Source organism: Pelophylax lessonae, assembly GCF_965119305.1.
Source record: "Pelophylax lessonae genome assembly, chromosome: 4".
NCBI lineage: Eukaryota > Metazoa > Chordata > Amphibia > Anura > Ranidae > Pelophylax > Pelophylax lessonae.
Genome location: NC_138771.1, coordinates 607467915 through 607482456, shown reverse-complemented (window position 1 = coordinate 607482456; position 14542 = coordinate 607467915). Strand labels below are relative to the sequence as shown.

General features: G+C 41.7%; 1 protein-coding gene across 9 annotated transcripts in view; it reads left to right on the top strand.

The window, feature by feature from the left end:
* Positions 1-14542, top strand: part of CACNA1A (calcium voltage-gated channel subunit alpha1 A) — a 496856-nt gene that overhangs the window by 197596 nt on the left and 284718 nt on the right. For all 9 annotated transcript variants that reach the window (XM_082255807.1, XM_082255800.1, XM_082255805.1 and 6 more), the window contains exon 4: positions 9091-9182. In XM_082255807.1, the coding sequence (XP_082111933.1) occupies positions 9091-9182 (92 nt within the window). The remainder of the gene's footprint in view (positions 1-9090; positions 9183-14542) is intronic.

Sequence of the window (14542 nt, the reverse complement as noted above, 5' to 3'; positions counted from 1 at the left end):
AATAATGACTATTCACAGAGTGCATTCCAATGACTGTGAGTTCTTACATTGCACTCTACTAATGTTTGCTATTCTCAAAGTGTACTTTAATGATGGCGTGTTGTCCCACTGCACTGTAGTAATGCTGACTGTACTCACAGAGTATTCTAATGATACTATGTTCTCATACTGCACTCTACTGATGATGACGATTCTTGTAGTGTATTCTAATGATGGTGTGTTGTCACACCGCAGTCTACCAATGCTGAATACTCACACAGTACATTCTAAAGATGGTGTGTTGTCAAACTTAACTCTACCAATGATGACTATTCTTACGGTGCATTCTAATGATAGTGTATTGTCACACTGTACTGTACTAATGCTGACTATTCTCACGGTAAATTCTAGAGGCTCATGCAGACAGGTGTAAAAAATGCTGCATTCAGATCCATATAGCATATAGCATATACTGTAGTTTTTTTTAAGAATCTAAACACTGAGCAGTATTATATATTTAGGGCCCATGCACACAACTGGGTTGAGCTCAGTAATCTTCAGTTCAGTTGCATAAAATCAAAGTAGAAAATTCTGTGTCCCTGGTCAATGTTACTGCTTAATTTACACATGTACACATGTAAATGCATGTACATGTGTAAAGTTCTTCTGGCATTGAAAAGTGAGCTAGAGGAATGAAAGAAGAATTCAAAAGAGAACTTCAGGATTCATAAAAAAAAAATTATACGCACCTCAGTGGATGAAGCATCAGAACGATGCTGCATCTGTCCCCCGCAGCTGTAAGAATGAGAACTGAGAATCAAACACCACAGATTGCTCAGTTTTCGGTCTTCAGGCTGCAGAGAGCTGGTGAGTGTCAGTCATTGCTCTCTGATCTGCCCCTCCAGCGCTCACTGGAGCACTGGGCTGCGGAGGGGAAGTGAGGGGCAGGTTCTCAGTGGCTCAGGGAGAGTCTGAGCCAGCTGCCTGTCCAGGCATATGTGTGGATCCTGATCTTTCCAGAGCCTGGACCAGCTTTGTGTCATCAGCCAACAATGGGCTTTAGCCTGTTGACCCCTAAAAACAGGTCACATGAGCGCAGAACGAACTGAACTCCTGTGATCCATAGAAGTACAGCCAAAAAAGCTTTGGCTTTATGTCTCCTTAATAGATGCGAATGCTTTATGAACTTTTGCCCATCTACAGTCAGGTCCATAAATATTGGGACATCAACACAATTCCAATCTTTTTGGCTCTATACACCACTACAATGGATTTGAAATGAAACAAAAAAGATGTGCTTTAACTGCAGACTTTCAGCTTTAATTTACATCCAAATCAGGTGAAAGGTGTAGGAATTACAACAGTTTGTATATGTGCCTCCCACTTTTTAAGGGACCAAAAGTAATGGGACAATTGGCTGCTCAGCTGTTCCATGGCCAGGTGTGTGTTTTTCCCTCATTATCCCATTTACAAGGAGCAGATAAAAGGTCCAAAGTTAATTTCAAGTGTGCTATTTGCATTTGGAATCTGTTGCTGTCAACTTTCAATATGAGATCCAAAGAGCTGTCACTATCAGTGAAGCAAGCCATCATTAGGCTGAAAAAACAAAACAAACCCATCAGAGAGATAGCAAAAACATTAAGTGTGGCCAAATCAACTGCTTAGGTGTGGCCAAATCAACTTAAAAAGAAAGAACGCACCAGTGAGCTCAGCAACACCAAAAGACCTGGAAGACCACGGAAAACAACTGTGGTGGATGACCGAAGAATTCTTTCCCTGGTGAAGAAAACACCCTTCACAACAGTTGGCCAGATCAGGAACACTCTCCAGGAGGTAGGTGGATGTATGCCAAGTCAACAATCAAGAGAAGACTTCACCAGAGTGAATACTGAGGGTTCACCACAAGATGTAAACCATTGGTGAGCCTCAAAAACAGGAAGGCCGGATTACAGTTTGCTAAACAACATCTAAAAAAGCCTTCACAGTTCTGGAACAACATCCTATGGACAGATGAGACCAAGATCAACTTGGACCAGAGTGGTGGGAAGAGAAGAGTATGGAGAAGGAAAGGAACTGCTCATGATCCAAAGCACACCACCTCATCAGTCAAGCATGGTGGTGGTAGTGTCATGGCGTGGGCATGTATGGCTGCCAATGGAACTGGTTATCTTGTTTTTTTGATGATGTGACTGCTGACAAAAGCAGCAGGATGAATTCTGAAGTGTTTCAGGCAATATTATCTGCTCATATTCAGCCAAATGCTTCAGAACTCATTGGACGGCGCTTCACAGTGCAGATGGACAATGACCCGAAGCATACTGCGAAAGCAACCAAAGAGTTTTTTAAGGGAAAGAAGTGGAATGTTATGCAATGACCAAGTCAATCACCTGACCTGAATCCGATTGAGCATGCATTTCACTTGCTGAAGACAAAACTGAAGGGAAAATGCCCCAAGAACAAGCAGGAACTGAAGACAGTTGCAGTAGAGGCCTGGCAGAGCATCACCAGGGATGAAACCCAGCGTCTGGTGATGTTTATGCATTCCAGACTTCAGGCTGTAATTGATTGCAAAGGATTTGCAACCAAGTATTAAAAAGTGAAAGTTTGATTTATGATTGTTAATCTGTCCCATTACTTTTGGTCCCTTAAAAAGTGGGGGCCACATATACAAACTATTGTAATTCCTACACCATTCACCTAATTTGGATGTAAATACCCTCAAATTAAAGCTGAAAGTCTGCAGTTAAAGCACATCTTGTTTGTTTCATTTCAAATCCATTGTGGTGGTGTATAGAGCCAAAAAGATTAGAATTGTGTCGATGTCCCAATATTTATGGACCTGACTGTAAACTGAAGCACTTCATGGAATCTTACATGTGTTTCTTACACGGGATCTTTTCTACCAGCAAGATCCTGCATAAATATTAGTATCTTATTATGCCATGTGCATGAACCTTAAGTATGCTGTGTTGTCACACTGTGCCCCAATAATGCCAGGTGTTCTTGCAAAGTATTCTAAAGTTGACCATACAGGGTTAGATTTTCTGCATTCAGCTTGCCTGTGCCTACATAGTGCCGATGGATGAATCTCCCACTGCGTCTGTGGTATTCTGACAGCCGGCACCAGCAGCTGTCAGGGTACCCAAATAGCGGCTGCATCTGATTGGATGCAGCCACTGTTTGACAGTTTTCTGCCCAGCTCCTACGTTTTCTCAATAAAAACATTTCAGACATGCCGGTGGCAACAGGGTTACCCATGGAGTGATTTTCGGCCAGTTCATCAGGAACCAACAAAAAATCACATAAGGCATGCTGGCTTAATTTTGTGCATTCTAATGATGGTGTGTTCTTATACTGCCCTCTACCAATGCTGACTATTTTTACAGTAAAGTATAATGTTATATATTATAATGTTATGTTCTAACACTGCTGCTCACTAATTCTGAGAATTCTCACACTGCATTCTGCTGAATAAAAGGGGATTTTCACCTACACCATGAAGTTCTAACTGCTTTATTCAAGCAGCCTCTAGCCATCATATTATAAGACAGGGAATCTTCCCTGAACTGATATATGTTCCTGGAGGGGGTGTGTGTGCTGACTCATCTCTCTACTGCGTATGAGCAAGAGCTAAATGACTGACCCGTATGTCATTTTGGTTAATCATCCTAAAACATTTAACCCGTTGGGAGAATGTTCAGGGTGAATTACTGATAAACCATATTTTATGGGGGAGGAGCTGGGTTTGTGTAATAAACTGTTACAGGGGTAATAAGACACGCAGGAGCTGGGTTACTGTAATAAGATATTACAGGGGTAATAAGACACTCAGGAGTCGGGTTACTATAATAAGATATTACAGGGGTAATAGGACACTCAGGAACTGGGTTACTATAATAAGATATTACAGGGGTAATAGGACTCTCAGGAGTCGGGTTACTATAATAAGATATTACAGGGGTAATAGGACACTTAGGAGTCGGGTTACTGTAATAAGATATTACAGGGGTCATAGGACACTCAGGAACTCTGTTACTGTAATAAGATATTACAGGGGTGATAGGACACTCAGGAGCTGGGTTACTGTAATAAGATATTACAGGGGTAATAAGACACTCAGGAGCTGGGTTACTGTAATAAGATATTACAGGGGTAATAAGACACTCAGGAGCCAGGTTACTATAATAAGATATTACAGGGGTAATAGGACACTCAGGAGCTGGGTTACTGTAATAAGATATAACAGGGGATAATAAGACACTCAGGAGCCGGGTTACTGTAATAAGATATTAAAGGGGTAATAGGACACTCAGGAGCCGGATTATTGTAATAAGATATTACAGGGATAATAGGACACTCAGGAGCTGGGTTACTGTAATAAGATATTACAGGGGTAATAAGACACTCAGGAGCTGGATTACCGTAATAAGATAATACAGGGGTAATAATACACTCAGGAGCTGGATTACTGTAATAAGATATTACAGGGGTAATAAGACACTCAGGAACTGGGTTATTGTAATAAGATATTACAGGGGTAATAAGACACTCAGGAGCCGGGTTACTGTAATAAGATATTACAGGGGTAATAAGACACTCAGGAACTGGGTTATTGTAATAAGATATTACAGGGGTAATAAGACACTCAGGAGCTGGGTTCCTATAATAAGATATTACAGGGGTAATAGGACACTCAGGAGCCGGGTTACTGTAATAAGATATTACAGGGGTAATAGGACACTCAGGAGCTGGGTTACTGTAATAAGATATTACAGGGGTAATAAGACACTCAGGAGCCGAGTTACTGTAATAAGATATTACAGGGGTAATAAGACACTCAGGACCCGGGTTACTATAATAAGACATTACAGGGGTAAAAGGACACTCAGGAGCCGGGTTACTGTAATAAGATATTACAGGGGTAATAGGACACTCAGGAGCTGGGTTACTGTAATAAGATATTACAGGGGTAATAGGACACTCAGGAGCTGGGTTACTGTAATAAGATATTACAGGGGTAATAAGACACTCAGGAGCTGGGTTACTGTAATAAGATATTACAGGGGTAATATGACACTCAGAAGCTGGGTTATTATTATCATCAGTGTTTTTGTCTAGACAAAAATAATAATGTTTAAACATAAAAGAGTTATTTAAAGAGGAAGTAAACCCTCCTCAGGAAGTTGTATCTATAGGTAAGCCTATGATAAGGCTTACCTATAGGTACTGTAAATATCTCCTAAACATGTACGGTTTAGGAGATATTTACCTTTAATGCAGCCAGTGACGTCACTGGCGCATGCGCTCTGAAGGAACGGCTGATTGTGCCGTTTCTTCAGAGCCCCGTGCCGTGACCGTCGGCTCCCGCGCGCGTGCGCGGGAGTGACGTCACCGCGGCTCCGGCCAATCAGATGGCCGGATGCCGCGATCCCGGAAGACGGGCGACTGAACATGTCGCTCGTCATACAGGTAAGAGAGCGGCACGGCGGGGGCTCGTTCTAAGGTAAGTATTTCATAATGAGCTAGTATGCGATGCATACTAGCTCATTATGTCTTTCTCTTGCAGGTTGTAAAAAAAAAAAAAATTTTTTTGAACGAGTTTACAACCTCTTTAAAAAAAAACAAAACTTGTGGTATGTAAAACAAGGATGCTTTCATTGTTGATCTTGTCTTATTAAATTGAACATTGGGAAAAAACAAAACCAATACAATATATCTCTGCAAGTACAGAAAAATACCAGTTGGTTTCCCAGAAATGCACTCCTCTCCAAAGTCCTGTTGTTGGCTGACAACACACAGCATTTTTGTGCATGAGTGATGTCAGCCCCGCTCATTTGTATTTTCTTAACTTTTCAAGCCCTCTCTGTCTCCTATCTCTACAAGATGGACTTTATTTATTCTGTAGTCTAATACAGGAACTAGAAAAGCTCTGAATTTCTTACATGATCAACATGCATCTTTTTGCACCTACTGAACAAAATACTTTCAATGGTATATTTAACCACTTCCGCCCAGCCAAACTAGATAATGGCAGGGCAGATGCTCTCTAGTTCTGTGAGGGGCGTGCAGCAGTGCGATCTTTAATCACTGTGTCTGGTTGGACACAGTGGATCATAAATCATGGTACTTGGTCACTGTGAGCAGCCATGGTACCATGTTATTGCTGTGACCAATCACAGTGATCACAGTTACAATAGTAAACAAGGCTGTCATTTATTAATACCTTGATATTATTTGCAATGTACTCTTGTTCATACATCCTAACATAGCACCTAGATATTCTTTATGTGTCCTCACCTCTGTTTCACTCTTTCCACAATATCTTATGATGCAATTAAATGTAGCCTATTACCTTAAAGCGGAGTTCCACCCAAATGTGGAACTTCCGATCATTTGCTTCCTCCCCCACTCCGGTGCCACATTTGGCACCTTTCAGGGGGGAACGGGTACCTGTTTTTGACAGGTACCCTTCCCCACTTCCGGGAACGGCGCTGCGGCGAAGTGAGGTCCCCTCCTCCTACCCTCCGCCGCTAAGCCAATCCGAATGCGCAGCGAGCTACACGCATGCACAGTAGGGACCCGCCCGTGAAGCCGCATGGCTTCACTGCTGGGTTCCCTGATCGGCAATGGCAAAGGTGCTCTTTGAATTCCGGCACCTCTATGCATCTAGGCTATGAAAAGGCTCATGTGGTATCCCCATACATGGCAAGCGTAGCAGAATATATTTTGGGGTGTCATTCTAAGTATGCCTATGCTGTGTGTGAGAAATAACTTAAAATGGCAACTTTGTGAAAAAAAAAATTATTTAATTTCTGCGTTTTTCAAATTTTAACAAATTATTACAACTTTAACCACTTGCCTACAGTGCACTTTCACCCCTTTCCTGCCCAGGCCAATTTTCAGCTTTCAGCGCTCACACTTTGAATGACAATTGCGCTGTCATGCTACACTGTACCCATATTAAATTTTTTCACACAAATAGAGCTTTCTTGTGTTTTTTTTTTTAAATAAATACATTTTTCTCCTTCACTGATGTGCGCTGATGAGGTGGCACTGATAGGCTGCACTGATGAGGTGGCACTTATGGGCACTGATGGGGTGGCACTGATGAAGAGGTACTAATATGACGCACTGATGGGCACTGATAGGCAGCACTGATAGGCGGCACTGATGGGCACTGAGAGGTGGCACTGATGGGCACTGAGAGGCGGCACTGATGGGCAGCACTGATGGGCACTGACAGGCGGCACTGATGGACACTGACGGGTGGCACTGATGGGTACTGACGGTGGCACTGACGGGTACTAACGGTGGCACTGATGAGCACTGATGGGGGGCACTGATGGACACTGATGGGCAGCACCATCAGTGCCCACAATCAGTGCCCATAGTGCTGCCAGTCAGTGCCCATCAGTGCCTAGATGAGCAGGCACTGATAGGCACTGACTGGCAGCACTATGGGCTCTGATTGTGGGCACTGATGGTGGGCACTGTGGGCACTGATGGTAGGCAGTAATTGGCACTTTATTTACATTTTGGGTAAACAGGGCACTGATGATCAGTGCCCTGATTACTTGTATTTGTCTCCCCTATGAGGAGGAGCTGCTGATCGGCTCTCCTCGCCTCACAAACTGACACTTCCTCATTTACATGTGACCGGCTGTGATTGGACACAGCCGATCACATGGGTAAAGAGTGATGAGATCGGGATCGCGCCGTGTCCTAGGAACACGGTGCGGTCACCATCGCCGCTCCGCGCGCGAGAGAGGCTGTTCTGGTGCGCCGTCATATGACAGCTTCCCAGGATAATAGCTACACCGCTCCGCCGTCATTTGACGGTGGGTGGGTAGTATGTGGTTAAAAAACTCACCATGTCTCTTGCTAAATACCTTGGGCTGTCTCCTTTCCAAAAAGAGGTAATTTGAGGGATTTTTGTACTGTCCTGGCATATTAGGGCCTAATGAAATAGGACAGGCAGTCAGTACATCAAGATAGGTCAATTTTTAAAATATACAGTATATACCATTTTATATAGACTCTATAACTCTCATAAAGACCAAACAACGTACACTGATTTGGGTTATTTTTACTAAAGAAATGTAGCAGAATACATTATGGATTAAATTTAAAGATTATTTGTTTGCAAAATTTTAAAACAGAAACTAAGGAAAACATTTTTTGTTATTTTTTTTAAATATTTATATAGAAACAAATAATAATAATAAAAAAAAAAAAACACAGTGGGGTTTAAATACCACCAAAAGAAAGTTCTGTCTCAAAAATTGGTAAACATTTCATTTGGGTACCTATTGCACGACTGAGTAATTGTCATTCAAAGTGTGACTGCACTGAAATCCGAAAATTGGCCTGGGCATGAATCGAGTCAAAGTGTCTGGTATTGAGGAGGTTAGTAGAACAAAATGTAGCAAATCAAAGAAGTTCAATATTGGGGTTTACATAAACTACCTTCCTGTCAAACTGACTTTCTTACTTTCATATTTTAAGCCACTGACACGGAACAAGCCTGCAGATAAGAGCTTCTGACACATCTTTGACTTTCCATATCTGTTTACTTGTTTTGAGTTAGTGATGAAGAAAGGGTTAAATCTAGTAGGTCATTATAAGAGCTAGGAAACTAGTATTTTTAAAAAGGGGGTCAGCAGTGGCAGACCCTTTATCTATCTCTATTTGCTTTATTAATGCCTTTTTAATGGTCCCAGCAAGTACAGCTCTTCTTTATTAAACTGCAGTTTAAAAATTGATGCAGGGTTGAGTGAGGTGGGTTTGGGTTGTAGTTCCTCAGAGGAACTCTGATTTCATCATGAACAGTACACCGGCATTTTTCTTGCTAGCAGTGCCTTGCTGGTAATACCTCTTCTCTCACTTTCTGGGGCCATTAGTTTTAGTCACCGTGTCAGCAGATCCTACCCCCCCCCCCTTTTTCAGTTTGTGTGTACATATATATGACCACTCTAATACGCATATTCAATTACATTTTCCTATATATTATTATTGTTGATGTTATTATAATTTTTAAAAAAAGAGTCTGTACATTTTATGAAGATATGCTAGAATGTAATTAATAATAATTCAATCTTCTTTTCTCTCCAGTATCATAGCATCCACTGGACCAGAGTTTGACTTGCGAACCCTTCGAGCAGTGCGTGTTTTAAGACCTTTAAAACTGGTGTCGGGAATCCCAAGTATGTAATAGGTTTATGATGTTTAAGATTTGCCAGTTATGTGCGTGATGAACCAAGATGTGTGTTTGTTTGTTACACAGACCTTGGGTATTAAAGTTGGAAAACTGTGTTGTCTGTAGTGACCATTCTGTAAGAATCCTTGTGTCCCCACCTACACCTGAAAAAGTAAAAGTGGAATCTATAGTATAACTAAAGGCAAAACTTTTTTTTTAGTTTTGGATGGAATGGAGAGGGATTAGAATGCTTGCCAGTTTTTTATTACTGTCTGTGTCCCCATTAGGGAGATTCACCCTCTATATTTGTCCTGTTTACCATTATCATTGAAAATGAAAGTAAATGCCAATCCCAAATTTTCGGTTGTCCCCGGAAAAATAATAGAGGGGAAATCTGCCAATGGGGACTCTAGTTCTGGTGATCTGATGGGCCCCAAGGAATTCTCTTTATTTGCAGGGATTTCCTCTCACTTCCTGTTTGGCTGTGGGACAGGAAGTTAAGGGAAATCTCCGCTATAGGACTTAGATGGCGAAAAAAAAAATCTGACAGGGGTTATAACCCTCCCTTACTTTATCTAAAAAAAAAAAAAATGCCTATCGTTCTACTTTAATTGCACTCGAGTATAGCATACAACAATGATGATACCAAATTGTTAAATATACCAATGCTTTTTATTGTACAGTGATCACTAATAATTGATATATGCTGATGAATTAGCTGTCCGGCCTTCACTTTTGTAGCACTCATGTCAGGGTGGTATGGCATGACCTCCTAATTGGTGTGGCAGGCTAGCATTTCAATCTCATTGTCTAGTCCAGGGGTCTTCAAACCATGGCCCTCCAGTTGTTCAGGAACTACAATTCCCATCATGCCTAGTCATGGCTGTGAATCTCAGAGTTTTACAATGCCTCATGGGATGTGTAGTTCCGCAACAGGTGGAGGGCCGTAGTTTGAGGATCCCTAGTCTAGTCCTTGGAGTATATCAGGCTTAAAAATAAGTTGAGCATGAGTGACTTTAGTCTTTTTACTTTTTATTACTGAACTCTGTTAGAGAAAAAGGTTTAGGGGGTGTAGGATACCCAAGAAGAGTACAAAAAATAGGGCAAGCACTCTGAAGTAGTAGCAGTAGTAGTACCACGACCCTTTAAAGGAGAGGTATGGTTAAAGCTCTTTTGGCCATATTTCTCCTGTGGGTCACAGGCGTGCTCCTGTGACCCACTCCTGTGAATCCAGTAAAGCTCACTGCCGGCTGATGTCTTAGAGCTGGTCCAGGCTCTGCAAGGATCCCGACAATAATAGTGGGTTCCACCCAGATGTCTGACTAGCAGTTGGCTCAGTCTCTCAGCACGTAGCTGAGAGCCCGAGCAAGCCACTCCCACTCTCTCCACAGCCTGGCACTTCATTAAGCACTGGAGGGGTAGAGCACATGGCAGTAGCTGACAGTCACCGTTCTGTCCTCAGAGCAGACCTGAGAACTGAGCGATCAGCGGTCTTTGATCCCTCAGTTCTCAGTTTAGAGCTGGCAAGGGACAGCTGCAGCAATGCTGCATCTAAATAGGTGAGAATGCATTTTTATTTTTGAATCCCACACTTCTTTTAAGTTCATCTTCTTGGTATATACTGGCCCTGTGAGAACAGTCACAGTCTTTCCTTTAACCCATTTGAATGCCATTGAAGTAAGGCGTGTTTTGCATCTATTTACTTGATGTAACCTCACCTTTTATATTTTACTAAAAAATGGGTAATATATTGTGTTTGAGTGCACTAAAATTAATTTTTAGGTAGAATTATAGGCAACATTTTCTTTATCATTTTGGATAGAGTAAGAGATGGTCATAACCTTTGTAAGATTTTTTTTTATATTAGTTTCTGGGGATAACTTCACTTTTAATGGTAATAGTAAACAGAACAAACAGAGAGAATGAATCCCCCTAACAGGGGCACAAACAGCAATAAAAATTGACAGGTGTTCTAATCCATCTTCACTCTATCCAGAAAAAAAAAACCTGTTTTGTCTTTAGTTATACTTCAAGTGTGCTTTTTACTGATAATATCATGAACTGCTGCAATTTTATTTTATTTTTTACAGTGGTCAGCAGGAGCTTTTACCCAGCTCATGTGGGCTGGGTGTCGGTCCAGGCATGTGGGCAGATCCCGACCATATGGTCACAATCTTGCCTGAGCCTGAAACTGACTCTGTGACATCAGCCGACAGCGGCCTTCAGCCCACTGTCTGCTGAAGACGGGTCACAGGAGTGCAGAATGAACTTCTCGTACAGCCAAACGAGCCTTGGCTGCACTTCCCCTTTAAAGTTGCTCTCAGACTTGTTTTTATTTTTTTATTTTGTAATATATCTTAACTCTTTCATGACCGGGGTCAAAACAAACCTTAATGCCCAGACCCAATTTTGCAACAATGACATGTGTTGGTAAAACTATATGTATGATTGCAGCTACTTAGCGTATCAAATTTGGATTATATCTTTTTTTTTTTTTTTTTTTTTTTTTTTTTTAAAGTTAATGGAAATCTCCTGTATTTTTATTATCTTTATTATATTTTATTTATTATATCTTTATTATATTTTAAAACTGTCCCAAAATAATAAAAAAAATGTTTTTAAATTTAGCTGTATATTTTAATGCCCTTACCATGTACCAACACTAAAACAAAAATCTTGCAAAATAAATTATACTACTCCTAAAGATGGCAGTGATACCACATATGTGTGTGTGATTTCCAGCAGAAAGGATAAGAAACAATAGCAAGTTTTTTTTTTGTCCTACTCAAACACACTCACACTAAGTGCCATTATGTAATGACAGATAAATCGTTCAAAAGACATACAGTATCTCACAAAAGTGAGTACACCCCTCACATCTTTGTAAATATTTTATTATATATTTTCATGTGACAAGTGGAATTATACTTTGCTACAATGTAAAGTAGTGAGTGTACAGCTTGTATAACAGTGTAAATGTGCTGTCCCCTCAAAATAACTCAACACATAGCTATTAATGTCTAAATTGGGCCCAATTAGCCATTTCCCTCCCCGGTGTCATGTGATTCATTAGTGTTACAAGGTCTCAGGTGTCAATGTGGAGCAGGGGTGTTAAATTTGGTGTTATCGCTCTCATACTGGTCACTGGAAATTCAACATGGCACCTCATGGCAAAGAACTCTCAGAGGATCTGAAAAAAAGAATTGTTGCTCTACATAAAGATGGCCTATGCTATTAGAAGATTGCCAAGACCCTGACACTGAGCTGCAGCACAGTAGCCAAGACCATACAGTGGTTTAACAGAACAGGTCCCACTCAGAACAGGCCTCGCCATGGTCGACCAAAGAAGTTGAGTGCTGCCAGCATTGCTGCAGAGGTTGAAGGGATGGGGGATCACTCTGTCAGTGCTCAGACCATACGCCGCACACTGCCTCAAATTGGTCTGCATGGCTGTTGTCCCAGAAGGAAACCTCTTCTAAAGATGATGCACAAGAAAGCCTGCAAACAGTTTGCTAAAGACAAGCAGACTAAGGACATGGATTACTGGAATCATGTCCTGTGGTCTGATGAGACCAAGAAAAACGTATTTGGTTCAGATGGTGTCAAGCATGTGTGGCGGCAACCAGGTGAGGAGTACAAAGACAAGTGTTTCTTGCCTACAACAGTCAAGCATGGTGATGGGAGTGTCATGGTCATGGGGCTGCATGAGAGTTGCTGGCACTGGGGAGCTACAGTCCATTGAGGGAACCATGAATGCCAACATGTACTGTGACATACTGAAGCAGAGCATGATCCTCTCCCTTTGGAGACTGGGCCGCAGGGCAGTATTCCAACATGATAAACACACCTCCAAGATGACCACTGCCTTGCTAAAGAAGCTGAGGGTAAAGGTGATAGACTGGCCAAGCATGTCTCCAGACCTAAACCCTATTGAAATCTGCGGGGCATCCTCAAATGGAAGGTGGAGGAGTGCAAGGTCTGTAACATCCACCAGCTCTGTGATGTCGTCATGGAGGAGTGGAAGAGGACTCCAGTGGCAACCTGTGAAGCTCTGGTAAAATCCATGCCCGAGAGGGTTTAGGCAGTGCTGGAAAATAATGGTGGCCACACAAAATATTGACACTTTGGGCCCAATTTGGACATTTTCACTTAGGGGTGTACTCACTTTTGTTGCCAGCTGTTTAGACATTAACGACTGTGTGTTGAGTTCTTTTGAGGGGACAGCAAATTTACACTGTTATATAAGCTGTACACTCACTACTTTACATTGTAGCAAAGTGTAATTTCTTCAGTGTTGTCGCATGAAAAGATATAATAAAATTTTTACAAAAATGTGAGGGGTATAAGCACTTTTGTGAGATACTGTATGTAAGAGGCAAGAGGAAAAAAGATTGCCCAAAAATAGATTTATTAAGAGTAAAAATACCACTCACAATTCAGAAGTCAAATACAGGCATATTTCAGTACTATTCTCAGCTTGCACAGCTCTTGCTCTGTCAAGCGTGATTACCTCACCGCCCACCTCACGCACAGCGTCCAATGGGCTTTCTCAAAGATCTAGCCTTTTGAACAGTGTATGGTCATCTTAATGCTGGCATCTACACTGACACTAACACTCACTACACTAGACCAAGCCCTGAACTAGTTAATCTTTATTTTTATTTTATTTTTTGCAGATATGTCCTCTAGCAAAGAGAAAAAGATACAATTAGGCAGATTTACTAAAACTAGAGAGTACAAAATCTGATACAGATCTACATAGAAACCAATCAGCTTCCAGGATTTTTCATAGTATTTGTACATCGATATAATATCCCCCCTCGATCGTCTCTTCTCCAGAGAGAATAGGTTCAGTGCTTGTAGTCTTTCCTCATAGCTGATGTCCTCCATTCCCTTAATTATTTTTGTTGCCCTTCTCTGGACTTTCTCCAGTTCCAGCACATCCTTCCTGAGGACCGGTGCCCAGAACTGGACAGCATACTCCAGATGTGGCCGGACCAGAGTCTTGTAGAGCGGGAGAATAATCTCTTTATTTCTGGAGTGAATCCCCGTTTTTATACATGCCAGCATTCTTTTGGCTTTGCTTGCAGCGGCTTGGAATTGCATGCCACTGCCAAGCCTGTTGTCCACCAGTACCCCCAGGTCCTTTTCCATCCTAGATTCACCCAGAGGTTTCCCCCCCAGTGAGTAGCTTGCTTTCGTGTTTCTGACGCCCAAGTGTGTTACTTTACATTTTTCAACATTAAACCTCCCCTGCCATGTAGTTGCCCACCCCATTATTTTGTTCAGATCCGCTTGTAAGGTTTCCACATCCTGCATAGAAGATATTGGCCTGCTTAGTTTAGTATCATCCGCAAATACTGAGAT